The 21,849-nt window shown below is 37.9% G+C and overlaps 1 protein-coding gene across 3 annotated transcripts in view; it reads left to right on the top strand.

Moving 5' to 3' along the window:
* The window catches only part of PRCP (prolylcarboxypeptidase), a 65,281-nt gene that overhangs the window by 13,970 nt on the left and 29,462 nt on the right, over positions 1-21,849 (top strand). For all 3 annotated transcript variants that reach the window (XM_038568483.1, XM_038568484.1, XM_038568482.1), the window contains one exon: positions 19,572-19,712. In XM_038568483.1, the coding sequence (XP_038424411.1) occupies positions 19,572-19,712 (141 nt within the window). The remainder of the gene's footprint in view (positions 1-19,571; positions 19,713-21,849) is intronic.

Raw genomic sequence — 21,849 nt, forward strand, 5'->3', positions numbered from 1 at the left:
TGGGAGGCTGCAGTACTAAGCTTTGTACATGTGGAGCTGTACTAACAGAATGACACTGCATGTCATATCCTGTGTTATTGAAAACATTAAATGCAAATATCCAACATTAGGCAAGATATAAAAGCCTATTGCTATTACTTACACACCCCCAGTGCTTTGGTTCATCTCTGAAAAATTTGAGTGTAACATGGCAAAATGAATGTTGGCCAAGATGCTAGGGAAGTTACTCCCCCAAAAATATAGATCATGGTTTTAAAAGATTTCCAGAAGGGCTTTTTGTAGGTAAATTCTGTAACATTGCCAAACCCTTTTATTAGTTTGAATTTATAGTCATTTATCTGTAGTCTCTGTTCTCTAGGTAACCTTTCTCCATTTCACATTCCAGCTGAGCATATACATACATTTACTCTTTCCTGTTGGTCTTCCTCTGAAGACTTAGTCTTTAAATACTTCTTGAATTTTCAAGGCATCTGGTCTGTTTAGCACTTGCTTGTTCTCTTCTTTTAAAAAATATTCCTCTCCAGGAAGCCCTTCTTTGTTAATTGGAAAAGTAGTAAGGTCTTCATTATTTTTTTGCTCCTCTCACTTGCAATTAATTTACTGTCCTTTTCTCATCTTTGCTTACACACATCTAAGATATGCAGACAACTATAGTTAATTCCAGGTGCTTCATTTTAAAATTCCAAACTGCCTCACTCCATGCCTTCTAGGATATTTTGGTTACCCTGTCCCTTGTTGAGCTAGCATAGGCTTGGACAAAACAAATGAATTTTAGGATCAGTCTTTAAAAACATAATCAGAGGGCAGCCCGGGTTGCTCAGCGGTTTAGTGCCTACCTCCAGTCCAGGGCATGGTCCCGGAGACCCAGGATCGAGTCCCTCATCGGGCTCCCTGCGTGGAGTCTGCTCCTCCCTCTGCCTGTGTCTCTGCCTCTCTCTCTCTCTCTCTCTTTCTCTCTCTCTCTCTCTATCTCATGAATAAATAAATAAAATCTTAAAAAAAAAACATAATCAGAGAAGTAGCTGCTAGAATAGAATCTATTGTTATTTCTTATTGACACTGTGTGCCAGGCATTACACATTGGTCATTTCATTGTTCTATGCACACTATGCTGGGATGTGGCTCATACAGTACTGGTATCTCTGCTTGGAATGGTTTGTCTTCCTCCTTTCTCTGCCTGGGGCCCCTGTCCATCCGTCACAGCTTAGGTCTTCTATCACTTCTGTGAAACTATGTGATTGCTTTGTTTCTTTTCCCAGGCTGGGTATTGACTAATATCCCCCTTGTGCCTTCCATTGCACTTTATGAATACTTCTTTTGTACTACTACTATGGATTGCAATGATTTGTTTATATGTTGGTCTCTGTATTAGGGTGTGAGCAGCCTGAGTGCTGGGACTACACTTATAAGTGTAGCCACAGTATATGCCCTCAACAGTTGTTTATTTATTTTTTTAAAAAGATTTTTATCTATTTGAGAGGGAGAGAGAAAGAGAATGCATACGGAGAGAGGAGAGGGAGAAACAGACTCCCTGCTGAGCAGGGAGCCCCATGAGAGGCTCAGTCCCAGGACCCTGGGATCATGACCTGAGCTGAAGGTAGACACTTAACTGTCAGCCTCCCAGGTGCACCCCCTACACACACACAGTTGTTTAAATGAGTAACTGGCCCAAGTTGAGGTGATTACTCTCTTTTCTGAATGCTGTTAACACTTGCTTTTTTAATATTTTGCTTAGTACTGCCACTATGGCATAGACACTGCCCAATTAGAACAGAAGCTGGTCACAGAGCTGAGGCCCCTTGCAGTGCCATGGGTTATTAGTTCTTTAGGCTTGAAGTCTGGAGAAGTAACTGGGACAGTAGGACAGGTGGGCATAGAGTGGGGGTGGGCATCACTTAAAGTGCTAAAATAATAATTTGCCAAGTGGTGTAGAAAGATTTCAATATTTTAATAGCTGGCTGAATTTCAGCCTTGGTTCTTCCAAAGAGTGAGTGCTTTTAAGAATAGGATGCTCCGGGACTCCCGGGTGGCTCAGCTGTTAAGCGTCTGACTTGGCCTCAGGGGCTCAGGTCGTGATCCTGGAGCCCTGGGATCGAGTCCCACGTCGGGCTCCCTGCATGGAGCCTGCTTCTCCCTCTGCCTATGTCTCTGCCTCTCTCTCTCTCTCTCTCTCTCTCTCTCTCTCTGTGTCTCTCATGAACAAATAAAATAAAATCTTTAAAAAAAAAAAAAAGAATGGGATGCTCCTTATATTGGTTAGTATCCCTCATATAGATAGTTAAGTACAACTGAGAGGTATGGGTGTTCAAGTTAAACTTTTATAAAGAATATTAATGTCATCACATAACACTCCCTTCTAAAACTCCTTTGATTTTTTTCACATTACTGTTAATGGCACCAATCTCCTCATGGTCACTCAGGATTAGAGTATTTTGGAGTCATCTGAGTCCTTCACCTTTACCTCTCTGCCAAAGTCCAATTAACCACCAAGACTGTGATTCCTTCCTACTTTATGCCCTTCCTTTACATTTCCAGGGTTACTAGCTTTTATAGACCCATACAATTCCAAGCTAAACTATTACAATAGCCTCTTAAGTCCATTTGTTCTGTCAGCCTCAGTCCAGGCCAACTGGCACTATGGGTTATTTTCTCCTCTCCTCTTTTCCAGTCCAGGCCTTTCCTGGGCTCTGCTCAAACCGAATCTCCTAAGGGAAACCTTCCTCAGTTGACCCAGCCTAGTATGAGCTGTCCTTCTCTGGGCTCCCTTAGTATTTATTGTCTGTGATGTTCGTTAACTATACAGTAACTTTATGAAATGGCTCTCGTTGCCTGAATTGTCATTACATCTTAGAATGTGATTTAACAGGTAATTATCTCTCAAATAGAAAGCATACATTCCTAGAATTAATACCCACACAGGGTCATAATGGTTCAGGATATTTAGAGTTTTAAAATTTCCTAATTGACATAATTTAAAATTTTGTAGCCAGGTTGCTGAATAGCATGCAATTTTGTTTGAAAGAAGTGCTGACTATAACCCACTAACTTGAGTTTATAACCATGAATGGATTATAATCTCCTTCTTTTTTTCTTTAAATTTTTTAAAAATTTATTTATTTATTTATGATAGAGAGAGAGAGAGAGAGAGAGGCAGAGACACAGGCAGAGGGAGAAACAGGCTCCATGCACCGGGAGCCCGATGTGGGACTCGATCCTGGGTCTCCAGGATCGCGCCCTGGGTCAAAGGCAGGCGCTAAACCGCTGCGCCACCCAGGGATTCCCCATAATCTCCTTCTTATGAAACACTACTAATGTAGACTATATGGGTCCTACAAAGATGAATGTTTCTCATGTAATGGAAAGGTAAGACCTGGAAGCAAAAATCTTTACTATAGGGTGAATGTAAAGTATTGCAAGATATGTGTGTGTTTATATATATATAGCACAAGATTTCAGAGGAGGGAGAATTGCATGGTGAAAACTACTTCCTATTGTAGGAAGATGTTCTGTTTGGGAGAGAAGGTAATTGGTGTTTCTTAATAGTTTTAGAGATTTTCCTTTGATAGTTAAATCATTCCTTTCAGAGTTTTTTTTTTTTTTTTGTACATCATAATTACTAATTTTTTTCAAGAGGGCATAGGAATAGTATACATTCATTTCCTTTAAGTTTCTTTTTCAGTTTTCTTTTTTTTTTAAGATTTTATTTATTTATTCATGAGAGACAGGCAGAGAGAGAGGCAGAGACACAGGCAGAGGGAGAAGCAGGCTCCACACAGGGAGGCTGACGTGGGACTCGATCCCCGGTCTCCAGGATCAGGCCCTGGGCTGAAGGAGGCGCTAAACCACTGAGCCACCAGGGCTGCCCCTTTTATTTCAGTTCTAATATAATTAGCATACAGTGTTATATTAGTTTCAAGTGTACAATTTTAGTTTTCAGGTGATTCAGCACTTCTATAAATTACTCAGTGCTCATCACAATAAGTGTACTCTTAATCCCCTTCACCTGTTTCACTCACTCCTCACCCCCCCCCCCCCGCAGCCCACCTACCTCTGACTTACTTCACTTATTAGCATTATATTTGGTATTTGTCTCTGACTTACTTCACTTATTAGCATTATATTTTCTAGATCCATCCAAGTTGTTGCAAATGGCAAGATTTCAGTCTTTTATGGCTGAGTAATATTCTGTTCTATATGCATATGTACCACCTCTTCTTTGTCCCTTTATCTGTCCATGGATACTTGGGTTGCTTCCATAATTTGGCCATTATAAATAATGCTGCTATAAACATTGGAGTGCATACATCTTTGTGAATTAGTGCTTTCATATTTTTTGGGTAAATAGTAATGGAATTACTGGATCATAAGGTAATTCTATTGTTAATTTTTTGAGGAACCTCCATACGAGAATCAGTATTAATCAGTCACTTCTGTGTTTTACGTTACATTCTTCTACACTTTCAAAGTTGAGTTGGATTTTAACTTGACAGTGTTTGGATCTATGCATATTTCCTATGGCTAACACACCTGATAGAAAGATAATAGTGTCACTGGTGAGACAAGGGCTGAGAACAGAGTTAACTGGTATAACAAGTACAGCTAGGCCACTTGGTATCCTGTTGTCACATTACACTTCTCACTTTTTCTACCCAATTCAGCTCAACAATCATTGATAAAACAGTCCTATGCCCATTAAGCTTTGTGGTATGGGGGTTCAGATGTGAACAAGGGAGGGGAGGCAGTATGATGTGGAAAGTCACCCTCTACACTTCATAGTGTTTCTTTGAAGAACAGATGAGTGAATGTACATTTAGGCTTTAGGTGCAGCCCTTGCATTATTCATAGGGGCAAGGGGCTAATACACATGATTTGATCAATAGATTCTGACATTTTGTATAAGGTTACTTTTTTTTTCAAGATTTTATTTGTTTATTCATGAAAGACACAGAGAGAGGGGTAGAGACATAGGCAGAGGGAGAAGCAGGCTTCTCTGGTAGGGAGTCTCAAGCAGGCTTCTGGTGGGGAGTCTGATGCGAGTTTCCGTCCCAGGACCCCAGGATCAGGACCTGAGCCGAAGGCACATGCTCAACCACTGAGCCACTCAGGCGTCCCTATAGGGTTACTTTAGTCTTGGGTTAATAATAGTATAGCATTTGTAAGATATGTATATATAAATAACTACGGTGAAAGAGTACATTAGACAATCACTATAATAGAAATTACTAAAATTACCATGGAAGCAAAAGAAGGCAGAAAGGCCAAGGACTGCTTTGTATAGGAAATGGCATTGAATGGAATCCCCTGGACCTTTTCACACATTGACGTGCCTAATAGGAAGCTATGGAAATTTCTTTTTTTAAAAGATTTTATTTATTTATTTAGAAAGCTTGAGCACGGGGAGGGACAGAAGGAGAGAGCATCTCAAGCAGACTCACCTGAGCACAAAGCCCTACACAGGGCACAATCTCATGACCCTGAGATCCTTATATGAGCCAAAATCAAGAGTCAGAAGAAGCTTAACCAATTCAGCCACCTAGGCGCCCCTGAAGGCTGTGGAGATGAAAGGCTTAATTAACTATTGTCTGCTCTGAGATCCCTTCTCTGACCATTGTATTAAAATTAGGTCTACCTCTGTATTTTCTCTATTGGAATCAAGCATGCACAGTTGTGGTTTCTTTCTTTTTTTTTTTTTTTTTAATTTTTTATTGGTGTTCAATTTACTAACATACAGAATAACCCCCAGTGCCCGTCACCCATTCACTCCCACCCCCCCACAGTTGTGGTTTCCAAGTGTTTGTGTCTTTGCTTGTTTGTAGTCTCTTTCATTCATTAGACTATAAACACTATGAGGTCAGTGACCATATCTAAGTTGACCACTGTTGTCTCTCTAGCATTTATCCACAGTAGGCTCTCAAGAAATTCTTGTTAAATGAATGACTGTAACCACTCATTGCATCAATGTATCCAGAGCCCAGATTAGAAAATAGTAATTATCAGCATCTCTGGAGATCCACCTCTGCTTTATTCCACAGAGCCCGGGCTTCAAATAAATAAGTGAGTTTGGCACCTTTCTGTTCTTGACAGAAATGGAATCATAAAATATGTACTTCATAAAATATATCACTTCTCTGTACATCCTATTTACTCTGGGCAGTTGCCATACAAGATGGTAACACCATAGCAAAAGCACCTGAAAGTAATCAAAGAAGCAACTTGGTGGTGTTTGAACTTGTCATTGTTCTGAGTTTTTTGGTTTCAGCTGAGGATATCCTTTTCCCTTCCTTTATCTTTTTTACAGTGTCCTTATCATTCAGACCGGATGAATGCTGAAAACAATGAGTAGTTTACAGAGTATATTTTAAGTTGATGATTAAAGGTCTCTAGAGGCCATTTTATATTAAAATTGGGACTAAAAATTTTGACCTTGGAGTTCCCCTGGAGGAAAAAACTTAGGCAGCTACTTTTCTTCAGTTGCTTCCTTTTGTGGGTGATTTTCATGTGAGGATTTCATAAAGTTTAGTTTGAAATGCTAAAAGCTTTTAAAATCTTGTATTAGTCAATGTAATAAAAATAATTTATTTTAAAGCAGTCTCTAAAAAAGAAGGCTGTAAATTTTTGTTGCAGTGATTCTCACAATGTGATTCACAGAGGATCATCCATGGGGGAGGAGGAGATGCATTTTAGCATTCTGTTGTATTATCTTGTAGTTTATTAATTTAATAGAGGTAACAAGATAAAGGTTGTGGTCCCTTATGTCTTTTGTCTCATTAGAGGGGAACAGAGATTATATAACCTTTGAGAACTTTGGAGTCACACTTTGTACAATTTTTTAAAGTAGTTTTTGGAGGAAAAAGGTGGAAATAGGATCTATTTTATTAACTTTTAGTAAATGCTAAGAGGAGCCTGATGGCCTTGGAACCCTTGAACCAGTTTAGTGGGGCTCCTGCTATTTAGAGTGCCCATTAGTCAGGGCCAGTGCAGAATCAGTTATTAAAGAGCAGCAGTGGTGGTTACAGTTGTTCAAAAGACTTCCTTTTGTTGATTGCTATTGTGCATATACACTGATATATGATCTTATACACTGGGCCCTTTTCAATTGTGGTATTACCTGGGTATGTTATGATTTTGGAAAGTAAATATTGTTTTACTTTACTATATATATATATATATATATATATATATAACATATATATTTGTTATATGTATTATATATGTAGCAATTTAAGAGACCTAGGTTGAAACTTAGCTTATTTGTCAGTCTTGTCATGATCTCTCACCTGGACCTATTAGTAACTTTCTGTTTATTCTTTCTCCCTTTTTAAAAAATCTCCCTCTCCAGGCCAGCCTCCACAGAACTGCCAGTGTGACCTCTTTAAAACATGGATTAGAACAAATCCTGTTTTTTTTTTTTTAAGATTTTATTTATTTATTCATGAGAGAGGCAGAGACACAGGCAGAGGGAGAAGCAGGCTCCCTGTGGGGAGTGCCATTCAGGACTCAAACCCAGGACCCCAGGATCACGCCCTAAGCCTAAAGCAGATGCTCAAACTGCTGAGCCACCCAGGTGTCCCCCCCACCTTTTTTTAAAAAAGAGGGGGAATGAGGAGGAAGAGGGAGGGACAGAGGGAGAGGGAAAGAGAAAAACTTAAGTAGGCTTCATGCCTAGCATGAGCCCAAAGCAGGGCTCGATCTCACAACCATGAAATGCAGGGCTCTATCTGAATCACCCCCAATCCCTGTTTGTAGTACTTTGTTACAGTAGCCCTAAGAAACTAACAGAAGTATTCTCCACTGAGTGGCATTGGAAGTAAAACCTAAAGGAGCCAACAAAGGGAAGAATTCCAGAAAGAAGGAATGGAAAATACAAAGGCCCAGAGGCCAGAAAGGGCTTAGCAAGTTGTACAAACAGAAAGGAAATAAGTGTGTCTGGAGCATGGTGAACAAGTTGGGAGAACACTATGGCATGAGGCTTAGGGTAGGGAGTCTAAATTTAACACTAAGAAAATGGGAAGCCTTAAGCATTTTAAGACTTGTTCTGATGCAGCGGCATTTGGGTGGCTCAGTTAGTTAAGCATCCAACTCTTAATTTCAGCTCAGGGTCCGCCAACACACCTTTCCCAAACTCTTAATTTAAAGTAGGCAGCATTAGTGGAGCTATTATCAATAAACATACCCACAAATTATTTCTGACTAGTGGTGAGCAAGGCATTTCATTAGATCACGTTTCATGCATTGCACTCAATTCTGGGCATGCCATCCATGAGTGGAACATAATTGAACTAGGATATGAATGGGGTTATGAACATTTCAGAAATAGTATTAAATGGCTAAGAAACAGAGTTGCTCTGTTGGTAAGATCTGAGAAGTCCTCACAGCCCTCTGCAGAAGGACTGTCCCTTCAGAGGAGAGGAAGTACAGAAGATTGGGTGGTGTTACATACACCACAGGGTTGTAATCCTGTATGTGTAAAGCATGGTTTTGCCTTTTTAGGGGTAAGAGTGGAATCTTTATTTTTTTACACTGTACCATTTTATACCAGCTTCCATTTTTCAGAAGATCTGGCATGATATATGATTATAACAATGCTACCAGAAGAATATTTTGCATGTACAGGAGCATTCAGAACAATAGAGTATAAAGAAAATATTAAGAATACACCATATTATATTTAACAAAGCAGGAGAATACAAACATGTAAAGCTTTGTTTGGTACTATACCATAATATATATCACATTAATAATATATATCAATAGTATATTATACTATATAATATATATAGTGTGTATATATATAGTATATATATTACATTATATAACATTTATAAGAATACCATTGAAATACTTACGTATTGTACATATGAGTTCTGTCGAGGTTTTTTTACTCCAGAAAATGTAATAAATATAATAGTTTAGATTCCCTGGGAAGTCAGCAAGTGGATTTTGGTAGGGTTTCTCTATGGTGGAGAGGACCTCATGGTTCTAGGTATTAGTGCTTGCATGAAGATCAGGGATGACCTCTGTTCTCCTTACCCCTCTCCTCTGACAGCTTCTTTATGGAATTCACATTCTAGTTTTATCCAGCCGTTAAATGTCTCTACTCCTACCCCTGGGTTGTAGATCTCTGCTGAAGCAAACCTATAACCGGGCAGGTTGTTGTACCTGCAAATTCAGCCACCACCTCAGGGACCCTCTGTAGGCCTGAGCATCATTTCTTTCTTCCATGTCACACTTTAACCTGTTTTCAAATCATTACAAAATATGCTCTTTTAATAGGTAGCCCTGACCTCTACCTGAAGGATTAAAAAACTAAGGTATTTTGTAAAGGGCATTTTAGCTAGAACCCCTTCTGTTTTTTCCCTTTCCACCTAGGAAGGTAACTCCTCCGGCACCCATCTGTTACCCAGTGGAGGCAAGGTTCCTCCTCCTGTCCAAGTCAAATCCCTCCATCTGTGCTGTTGACCTCCATTCTGTCCTGCCTCCTCAGAATCCTCCTGCATCACAAAATGTTTCTTACCTATAGTTTCAGCTATTCCCTCTAATCACTTTTTGCTCTTGGCCATCATATCTCTTACACGTTTCTCCCTTCTTTATAAAACTCTGTTGGTGAGAAAATATATCTTACGCATTGATAAAACCAACATTTTGTAGCATATTCAGGTTTACCAAACACCAATATGCTGCCAAATGAGCACTTAAGATATACATTTTACAGTGAGCTGTCATTCAGGTTAGATAACCATGCACTGGCTGAGAGCCACACCTTATATCCTTTCCAGACCTAAAAACTGTCACAAGGTCAGATATATTTTAGGTTATATACTTCAGAGAAATGCTGATTAGTTTTTCCCCTGCCCCTCCCAGATGCTGGGCTTTGGTCTATATTAATTTCATAGTTATTTATCTTCTTGTTTCTACTCCAAGCAAAGGGCATGCAGTTCCTGTGTCCTCAGCAGCCTATATAAGGCTAAACTGTTAGGAGTTGGTTTTAGATTATATACTTAGGTTCTCCCTTAGGCATGTGATTTGTCACTGGGCAAAAGGCACAGACAACTACAGTATTCTGTAACTCTTCTAAAGTCAGTAACAGACCCATGCAATAAGTGAACCTGCACAAACTTGCTCTTGGCACTTTAATCTCCATTCTTATTGCTTTGAATCATGCTGGTCTCTGAAACAATGTTGGGTCTATTTTTATATCAATAGCAGAGGTAGGATGTATGCATACAATCATTCATTCTCTGTACACTCACTAATCTATTATTTGCCAGATCTACTAGTCACTTGGGATTTAGTGGAAAAACCAGATAAACGTCCTTGCTTCATTAAGGCTCTATTTCTAGTGAACCAGTTTCATTCAATGTTGGTTTAGAGCAGCAAGCTCAGATTTGTTAGGTTTCTCTAGTTAGGAATATTTTCATATCTACATCTGGAGACGGCTTGAGTGTAATCTTGTTTCTCATTTCTTCCTCTCATAAACTGTACACTTCCTGCCATAAAACAACAACAGTTCCTGAATATACTTGTCCTGCACAGCTTATCTTGCTCTCTTTGCTTGAAATGCTCTTCTGTTTCTTCTGTACCTGAAAAACACAAAAACTTGTTACTCTTTAGGGTTCAGCTCAGATATTACCTCCTTGGTGAAGCCTTGCAGGATTGCCTCAGGCAGGATCGTTACTTCCTCTTCTGAACTCCCACAGCACTTTGTAGAACTTAACCACACTGGCTGTGATTGTTTATTAGCATGGTCACCACTTTCCTTAAATTCAAAACTTGAGAGATGGAATTGTATTTTACTTAGTTCTCTTAATGCCTGCCATTTAATAAGTACTCAATACATATATTTTTTTAAGATTTTATTTATTTATTCATGAGAGAGGCAGAGACACAGGCAGAGGGAGAAGCAGGCTCCATGCAGGGAGCATGATGCGGAACTTGATTCCGGGACTCCAGGATCATGCCCTCGGCTGAAGGCAGACACCCAACCATGGATCTACCCAGGCGTCCCACATGTTTTTACATGTGTAATTTACATATGATGATAGAGACATAGAGATGTAAACATATATATATATATATATTATAAAATAATTCATATACATTAAAGGAAATCTTAAAGGTTTGCAAGTCTATTTTGTTGATTACCTTATACATACAGAAAAATGCACCATCCTAATTCTAGAATTTAGAGTTATTCTTCTCCTACAAGAGTAACCATTTTTCTGATTTTTAAAAGCATGAATTTTTGAACCCTTACTTTAAAACAAAAGGATGATGAATGCTATATTTAATTGTGTGAATATATATATATTTTTAAAAAGATATTTAAAATAATTGCCATCTCTGTATCTCAGTTTTTTTTTTTCACTTAAAGAGTTTGGACTTCAGATCTAATGTGAAATTTATGAATCTAATATTTAAAACTTAATGGGCTCTCCCCCTTTACTTCTTATACAACAGCGCCCTCTGATGGTGTAACATTTCCTAAAATTAATGTATTTAGTAATTAATCACAGCAGCACTTTCTAATTTGAAAACTTAAGTCGTGGCCAGGTAATTCTAGTGGTACAAAGCTTCTTAAAGCCCTTGGGAGTTGATCATGTGCTGCTTTGTGAAAGCCAACAGAGGATACCAGAATCTTTTTTTTTTTTTTGATACCAGAATCTTTGATGCAACATTTAACTGTTGCTTGACAAAACATGTTATTTCTTGATTTACTGTAATGTTTTAGATGTTTCAAGGGCAGGATATGTCTACCTTTGTTTTAGCAGTAGAGGAGAGAATATTTTGTTTTTGTAGAATTTTGGTAATTTAGAGTGTGTTTTCCTCTCTAAGGCTCATGGTCTTTGGTCAGAGTTACTGAGCACTGCACAGTTATTGGAGAGGGTGCATGAGTCCATTTTCTTGCCCAGCATATACTGTTTTTTCAAATGTAATTAGATACTGTTGTGTATTCCTTTATTACCAATATTAAATTTATATTAGCTTCCCTTGTATATTTTCCCAAGCACTGACTATTAAAAAAGAATATGTATGCAAATTCTAACATTAACAAGCGAATTTCCTACATAAAAATGAGAGGAATCCTTGATTAAAGAATTGAACTACATTCATGTAACAATTATTTATGAAGTATCTTATACAGGTACACTGTGGTAGCTATTGTGTTCTTGCCTTTCTAATGATCCTTTTATAAATACAAGAGACTAGATAGTCTAACTTTTTTCTACAGTGGACTTCCCCATATCACTATCACTCCTTTTCTTGTCTTTCCCTCATATCATTTTCTCTTTAAATAAATATTTATTTCTAATAGTCTACTTTTTAAGTTTAGGGGGAGTTTACCGAAAAAGTATAGAAGGAGGGAATACAGTTCTCTCTTCTGGTTTAATATGGACAGGATGGTGTTTAAAGAACAGTGTCTCACTACATAGAATGATTATTTTGTTTGAAGGATATATTTGAGGAATCTTCTACTTTCCTTGTTAAAATGGAAACTACACCTGCTAAGGTTAGCAATGAAGAAAACATAAAATTTGTTAGCTATGATCATATCTGGGTGGATAAATCAAACTAAGTGTAATACTGAGTTTTCTAAACTGAAAAGCTACTGAGTTATGGTGTGATTTTTTTTTATTAGTGCCTAATTAAATGAGTTAAAAAATAGTATGTAGAATTTTGAGTCAGGCCAGTGGGAAGTCCAATATTGTACATATTCTTCAGTTTAACTGTTAGTAAACGGCTGGGGCATATGTCCTTTGTTTTATAAATTTGGAGAAAGATACTGTTAACGTTTCCTGCTTAAGGTTGCAGCTGGTAGTCAGCTCTCTGTACAAGTGTGTTATAGTGAAAAATCAGACTGGGTTTTATCAGAGGTAGGAATGGGTGGGGGATAAAAGCATGTGAAAAAATTGTATTTGATTTTTATTTTTTGGTTATGTTATCTTGGACAAGTTATCTGACCTCTCTGAGTATCAGCAACCTTTTTGTAGAACTAGTATAATAGAAAGTGCTCCAAAGAGTACTTGGGAAGATGATGTAATCTGTACAAAGCACCACCATGGTACCAGGCATGTAGTTGGTGCTCTGTGTTACTTGCCTTCCCTTTTCTCCTGCACCCCCAAATTGCCACCAAAACTGTGTCTAATAGGTGTAATGTTCTCATAGGCTTTTCTGGATGTGAACTTTTTCTTGAACAGTCCAGGTAATAATTTTTGCCACAATAGATTCTATTTAAAGGATATTCTCTGTTCCTTTTTGCCTACACATTCTTACGAATCTCCTCTACACGGTGAAGGGGAGAAGTATCTCTTAAAATTTCTTGGACATTTTCAAAAGAATTGCTGTATGTGATTAGAGGTGTGTTTCATTTGTGAGGTCATGTATTGTTGCTTTTACAGCGCTATAATTTGTTTTAGTTACTTCAGTAAGCCAATTGCAAAAATAAAAGTTCCAGACTCTACTTCTAACTTGTGACCTTGGCAAAGTCACTTGACCTCTTTGAGCCCAGTTTCTTCATTTGAACAACACAGATCAAATGATTTCTTTTTTTTTTTTTTGATCAAATGATGTCTAAAGCCCTTGTCCCCTTTCATGTTGTGATTTATAAAATTTCTTTATTCAGGAACACAGAGCTGAAAATGGTATGTGGGTGCCAGTTCTCAACGGCAGAGGGCACACTGCCCCTGGTGTGCTGGGCTCTCAGGTGTCAGAAACTATCTGCAGTTATATCCTTGATGGTAGGAAGGAGCCAAGAAAATTCTGCAAATTAATATTTTGCAAAGGAGATTTCACAGCCTGTTTCTAACTATTTAATATTTAGGTGAAACACACACACACACACAAAAGAGAGAGAGAGATTTCAGCATTCCAAAGGTACTTCTTACAATTATATGAAGAAGTTTTTTTTTTTTCTTCTGTGAAAGCTTTATCATCTCCTTCCACCTTATTTACCGCATCTAAGTACTCCATGCTTAGGACTGGTTTGCAAATGAGATGGAGAGGAGAACTAACATTTACTGAGTACTTATTATATATTAGAAACTCTACCTGTACTTTAGGTACATTTTCTCTAATCCTCATAGCAATCCTTTATGTGTTATTCTTATTTTATATAGGAAGATACTGGGCTCAGGGAGAAGTTAAATGACTTGCTTGAGGCCTCACAATAGAGGTTCAAGTTCAGGTCTGTTAATTTGCAAACCTGCCTTCTTTCTACCATACCAGAATTCTTCCCTTTTCCTCCCAATTTAAACAATTAGGGATGAATTACTAGGAGCAGGAGTGGCCAGACAGTGGTCACACATACAAATTTGGCTTTCTCTGGTTCTAAAGTTCTGGTGACCCTTAAAATTCTAGATGAAAGCTTTTCCTCTGGCAAGAATTTTTTAGTATTTATGTTTAACATGCTATATACAAACACATAGCCATGTTTGCTTAGATTGGACTATTGAAATACCTTTTTTTTGTGGGCTGCTTTTTAAGGGTATAACAATATCTCATTTTACAAGAAGCCTGGTTTCTGAAGTCAATAGATAAGGTGAAAATCACTACAGCGGAATAATCTTTGAGAATCCCACAGTAAGGTATCTTGTTAGAGAGCCATGTCCCTCCTTTCTTTAAGTCCAGCACAGCCAGTCTTTCCTTCTTTGGTGAAACAGACAATGGATTTTCCTGTTGAGCTTCAAATGATGAGGCTGGCTTGTATTTAGGGGCCATGTTAGGTGGTAATGCACATCTTTAAAACCTGACTCTTATTCAGCATGGCGAGATGCTTACAGTATTAGAGGCACTCTGAAACTTAGATTAAAAGAAAGAATAGCAGATTCATCTTCTATTTGGGGGATTAGGCTAACTCAGTTGTTGTTAAAACTTTAGCTGTACATTGGAATCACAGATTACTGGGTTCTCTCCACAGTTTCTGACTCAGTAGGTCGGATTCGGCCAGAGCATTTGCATTTTTTAACAGATTCCCAGGTGATCTGATTCTGCTTTCTAGGGACCTCTTATGGAGGACTGCTGTATCAACTGAATGGAGGCAAGTGGAACCACTTGTCTATCTTCCCTCCACTGTCTATTTCTCTTGCTCTCTTATCTTTAGGTGAATGGGTATAGTTGAATTCATTTAAATTAAATGTAGGTGTTGTGGGTCAGCCAACACTTTATCCCATTGCTTAGCTTACTTCTTGGCCCAGAATAAGAACTTGACAATTCAATAGATGCTTATTGAATGAGTGATTGATTATATATGTTGAATTAACATATAAATTGGAGGAGGATTTTTAGCACGTGGACATCATTATTATATACCTGTTCTATACAAACTATTTTTTATACTGAGGTAGGTAGTCTTTAGATTAGAATAGCTTATATTTTAGGACTATATTGATGATCATGGACATCAGGAAGTATGCAATTAGTGCAGTTTTGAGAAACTTGCATTATGGGACCTCTGAAATAATGTGAAGTGTGTGGATGGAAGTGCGTGTGAAGAATCCCATCTGTTTTAGAATGGCCTAGAGAAGTCTTACAGAACCTGGTTTTGGTCTGAACCAGACAGTTTAATATCTGGAGCAGCATTGGGTTACTGGATCTGCCCTAGACCAGATGGAGCATTTTCATTTTACTTCTGTCTCTCCAGAGTACTGGGGAGATTCAGCTTCATGATCCTAAAAGTTCAGTGGGGCTCTGTACTATGGTATAACACTGTAAATTCAGGTAGTTGCTCATGAATGTTTACCATGTTGTAGGATTTGATATATTATATTATATTATATTATATTATATTATATTATATTATATTTTTTTAAATATTAAGCCTTTTATTTATTTATTCATAAGAGGCACAGAGAGAGAGAGGCAGAGACACAGGCAGAAGGAGAAGCAGGCTCCATGCAGGGAGCCCGATGTAGGACTCAATCCTGGGTCTCCAGGATCACACCCTAGACTCAAGGCGGCGCTAAACCACTGAGCCACCGGGGCTGCCCGATAATTATATTTTAAATGGTGAGTTTATTGGGATACCTGGGTAGCTCAGTGGTTGACTGCCTTCAGCTTGGTGCATGATCCTGAGGTCCTGGGATTGAGTCCTGCATCAGGATCCCTGCAAGGAGCCTGCTTCTCCCTCTGCCTTTGTCTCTGCCTCCATCTCTGTGCCTCTCATGAATAAATAAATAAAATCTTAAAAAAAAAATGGTGAATTTATTAAGGGAAGGGTAAAAAAGAAATCTCAAAAATTTAAGGTTCTTTTGTTTTAAGCTTAAAATTATTGTGTCATTTTTATCATTTGGATGTGTTTTATATTGTCTTGCAAAGTCTCCATATCCTGTATTTTGTCTCTTTCAGTATAGATTAAATTTTCTTCCTTTAAATTCATCTTACTTCAAAAAAAATAAATTCACTTATTTTTTTATGCTGAAATATTTTCAAGTAAATTGCAGACAGTAGGGTATTTCTAAATCCTTCAATATACAGCTATAAAATAGAAAAACATTTCCTTATGCAGCCACTATATGATCACTCCTAACAGAATTAACAAGTCATTAGTATCATCTAATACTTAGTCCATATTCAAATTAACCTAATTGTCTCTAAATTATCAGTTGTATCATTTGTGCAAACCAGGATACAGCCTGGACTCATGCATTCCATCTGGTTATTTTGTTCCTTAAAGTTTATGTATTTATCATGACATTGCCTTACCATTGTCTTATCACACATTTGGATTTGTCTGCCTATGCAAAGTGTCTTTAGCTTGTTCTTCTACCCTGTGTATTTCCTGGAAACAGGAAATTAGATGTAAAAGAAATTAGATCTGAAGGCTGGAAAAAGATACAGGTTGAACAATTTTGACATGATTTTATCATAGGTGAAATTTACTTTGTGTTAAACTACATGAGGAGGTGCATAATCCATGCCTGCCCCACTGTCAGTGATGCTAATTTTTATCACTAGATTCAGGTGATGACAGCCTGATCCTTCCATTGTAAAATTACATTTTGCCCTTTTAACAAGAGAGTACTCTCCATGGTATTACTTTTGGTCCTCATTTTCCTGTCATTCATTCTCCTAATGCTTTTAACATCATGTGGTAATTCTTGCCCAAATCACTAATTTCATAAGGGCTTGCAAAACCATCATTTGTCTAGTTCTGTCATTCCTTCTGCTTTAGCTGACATTTAATTAAACAGAGCTCTTTTTCATTAACTGGGACTCTTTGGTACCTTGAAACACAATTCTATTGGAAGGGCAGGTTACATATTATTTACTTTTGTATTCCCAAGTTAGGAGTTGGTTTAATAGACACCTTAAATAGTGGCAAATGACAATACATTTTGCTTTTGCTTTTTTGATATCCTTCTGAACTAGTAGATTTTTGTGAAATGAGTGTTCCAGTCAGCTACTACAGTCATTATTCTTTTTGTTTTGTTTGCTTTTAAAGATTACTTATTTATTTATTTATTCATGAGAGACACAGAGAGAGTGACAGATACATAGGCAGAGGGAGAAGCAGGCTCCTTGCAGGGATCCTGATGTGGGACTCAATCCCAGGACCCTGGGGCCACGACCCGAGCCAAAGGTAGACGCTCAACCACTGAGCTACCCATGTGCCCCGTCACTGTTCTTTTTATGTTCAATTTGTTTTATGTTCAGTTTATTAAATCGAGCCAATGATAGTCCTTTATAGTTGACTCCTATGTCCTTTAGACATAACTCCGTTAATTTTTGAGCACTTCCTTGCTTTCTTGCACAGCAAGATGCTGTCATCACCCGAATCTAGTGATAAAAATTAGCTTTGTGATTATTTTTGTAACATAGGTTGATTGTAGTTTCTTTGTCCTCAAATGCCAGTGAGCCACTAACAAGCCCTAGTTCCTTGTGGGGGATGAGTTAAACACCAAAATCCTGGTCCTTGAAATGTCAATTGTTAATGAGGTGACAGTGTTCATAGACCTTTTCAGTGTTTTTTTTTTAAATTTAACTCTGTTTAAATTCAATTAATTAAAAAAAATAAATTCAATTAATTAACATATAGTGTATTGTTTCAGAGAGAGAGTTCAGTGGCTCATCAGTTGCATATAACACCAAGTGCTCATAACATCATGTGCCCTCCTTAATGCCCTTCCCCTCCAGCAACCCCAACTTGTTTCCTTTTAAGAATCTCTTATGGTTTGTCTCCCTCTCTGATTTTGTCTTATTTTATTTTTCCCTCCCTTCCCCTATGATCCTCTGTTTTGTTTCTTAGAGTGTTGTTGTTGTTGTTTTAAGATTTTATTTGAGAGAGAGAGAACAGGAGTGAGGGGGTAGCAGAGGCAGAGGGAGAAGTGGACTTCTTGCTGAGCAGAGAGCCCAATGCTGTATCCTGGGACCCTGAGATCATGACCTGAGCCAGAGGCAGATGCTTAACCAACTGAGACACCTGGGCGCCCCTTCAGTAGTCTTTTTAGTCCTTGAATTTTGATATTGAAAGTTTGCATAATGAAAATTCAGATTGGGAGGGATATCTGTATTTTAAAAAAAGAATTTATTTATTTATTTGAGAGAGAGAGAGCACACACAAGCAGGGAGGGGTAGGGGCAGAAGGAAAGGGATAAGCAGATTCCCCACTGACCAGGGAGCCCAGTGTAAGGCCAGGACCCTGGGATCATGACCTGAGCTTAAGGCAGATGCTCAACCAACTGAGCCACCCAGGACCCCCAGGGATATATGTATTTTTAAAGTTAATGGATTCATATCTCTGTTTCCAAATCAGTTTTTTTTTTATTTTTATTTTTTTTATTTATTTATGATAGTAACAGAGAGACAGAGAGAGAGAGAGAGAGGCAGAGACACAGGCAGAGGGAGAAGCAGGCTCCATGCACCGGGAGCCCGACGTGGGATTCGATCCCGGGTCTCCAGGATCGCGCCCTGGGCCAAAGGCAGGCGCCAAACCGCTGCGCCACCCAGGGTTCCCTCCAATTCAGTTTTAACATTACTGTGTTTTTAAGTAGCTCCTTGATTTTATAATTGTTATTTTTTCTCTTATGCTGAAAATCTTGAGTACTGATAAGTTTTTTATTGTTGTTCTGTAATGATTTTATTTATTTATTTGAGAGAGAGAGCATGCATAAGTGGGGGGGGAGGGGCAGAAGGAGAGGGAGAAGCAGACTCCCCACAGAGCAGGAGCCCAACATGGGGCTGAATCCTAGGACTCTGAGATCATGACCTGAGTTGAAGGCAGACACTTAACCAACTGAGATGCCCAGATGCCCCTGTTTTTGTTTTTTTGTTTCTAAGCAGATTTCACACCCAATGTGGAACTTGAACTCATGACCCTGAGATCAAGAGTTGCATGTTCTACAGACTGAGCCAGCCAGGTTCCCCTAGCACTATTTTATCTTATAATATAAAGAAAGTAATTTAAAAATAAAGTGCCAATATTACTACTGCAGCTAAAATCAAATAAAGTTTAAAAAGTTTTGTGATTATTTTTGTAACATAGGTTGATTTTAATGGAAAAATAAACTTAATTACTTTTTTGTTGATCTCATTTAATTATTTTCCTCTGAAATTGGTCTGTTTTGTTTTTGTCATAGGTTGATCATTTTGGATTTGCTGTTGATAAAACTTTTAAACAGCGGTACCTAATTGCTGATGAACACTGGAAGAAAGATGGTGGGTCAATACTTTTCTACACTGGTAATGAAGGGGACATTATCTGGTTTTGCAATAATACGGTATGTGCAAATTCCAATGCTCAATTTGCCTTTTATTATGGCAAACTGGAAAAAAATGTTTTGTAGTATATATGACCAAATATTACTATAATTAATTGTGAAGCTCTTTAAAAAATAACAGATAAAGCTCAGTAATAATAGGAAAATGGCAGAAGTATATCAATGGGAAGATCACAAAAGAATGAATCCAGATATCCACTAAGCCTGTGTGTTTTGCCTCAAAGAATTATACATGAAAAGAATGAAATATTATTTTTGGATAATTGAGTCTTAGATTTTTTTTTTATCCCAGCTTATTTCTAGAGTGAATAAGGATATGAGGGACATGGGAATAAGAATGTTATTGCATATAGATGTTTTTGGTTTATTTGTTTTGGTTATGATCTCTACAATACACAGGGCATGAATTTCTGGTCAGTGTTGTATATTCAGTCTAAAACTATGCTAAGCATATAGTCGGTGCTCAATATGTATCTCTTAAATGAATAAATGAATGAAACCTGAACAAAGCCAGAGCAAATAAAAAAAAAACAAAACCCAGCAAGTTTGATTATTAAGTAGGAATGAAGAGAGGTAAAGTTGTAGCTATATTTTAATTTAATTTTCCTAAGTTCTATTTTTCTTATATTTGTGAGGGTTAAAAAATAGTGTAGATGTTAGCTTGCTTCCTTGACTATACATTCTATCATCTTTTATGATAACACTTAAACATATTAACATTTAATTTAGGAGGACACTTGCAAGGAAGAAATTTTCCTTTTTTATGTTCCAAAGCTATGATTAGAAAATACCAACTTTCTACTAAAAAGCTAGTCTGCGAATTACCTTAAAGTGAAGACTGAATCATATTTTCTCTACTGCCAGTGTTTGGCATGGTGCCTGGTATTCAGGAGGTCTCAGTAAATGTTTGTTGAAAGCAAAGGTATGAATCCAATTATGCTGTACTGCATTTCCCATTTCTGATTATTTGCTTAGGAATGTTGAGTTTAAATATATTAGTTGAAAATAAAATAATTCCCTGAGAAATGAGATCCTAGGATGCCTGTTTCTCTTAGATTAGTGACAAATGAAGTTAGGGTTTATTTTCCATCAGATTCTTGCTAACTTTTTCTATGAAACAACTGAGACTGCTTTAGCTTTTTTTTTTACTTTCTCTTATGTGACTTCCCATTTATGCCAAGGCCATGGGGCAGCTTCTCCTATCCAGTTCAGTTATCCAGTTATTTTTCAAAACTAATCCGACGCGTAGGGGGGGGGGAAGAGGGGGGAGGGGTGGGCGGGGTGGAAGGGAGGGAGGGAAGGTCCGGTAATGTACGAAGGGATTGGAATGCTTTCCTTTCTCTTCCTTTCTTTGTTCTTTTCTTTGTTTTTTTTTTCTGTCTTTTCTTTTCTTTTCCTTTTCTTTCTTTCTTTCTTTCTTTCTTTCTTTCTTTCTTTCTTTCTTTCTTTCTTTCTTGAGAGGGATAGAGAGTGGGAGGGGAGAAGCAAAGGGAGTGGAGAGAGAATCTTAAGCAGGCTCCACATTCAGTGTGGAGCCTAACATAGAGCTTGATTTCACAACCCTGAGATCATGACCTCAGCCTAAATCAAGAGTTGGACATTTAACTGACTGAGCCACCCAGGTGCCCCCCTCCTTTTCTTCTTTACTATAGATAGGCAGTTGTTCCTGCCTCCACTGCTCTGACAGACACTGAAATTTAAGGCTTGCCTCAAAAGTGGTAGAGAGGAAAAGCTGTACAGTGTAGGTAGCAGTTCCAGGGAAGTGGCTAGAGGTAGATCCTTAGAAAGATCCTGGCTTTTTCCCAGCCCTAGACACCTCCTTAGGAGTATGTACTAAAATGTCCTGGTTTCATTTTCACATATTCTGGACCTTCATCTATTAAGAGACAGTATAGCAGAATGGTCAAGAGCAATAGACTGATAAGTACTGATAAGGATTGAATTCCGCTTTTGCTGTTATGCTGTATGACTTTGGGTGGTTTCTAATTCTGTACCTCAGTTTTCTTATCTGCTAAATGGATGTATTAATAATAATCTAGTTCATAGAGTTGTTATAAGGACTAAATAAGAATTAGGAACTCAGGTCAATGCAATAATATTATTAAATGTTAATATATTACACCTCTTCTGAAAAACA

The sequence above is a fragment of the Canis lupus genome, chromosome 21 (assembly GCF_011100685.1).
Source record: "Canis lupus familiaris isolate Mischka breed German Shepherd chromosome 21, alternate assembly UU_Cfam_GSD_1.0, whole genome shotgun sequence".
NCBI lineage: Eukaryota > Metazoa > Chordata > Mammalia > Carnivora > Canidae > Canis > Canis lupus.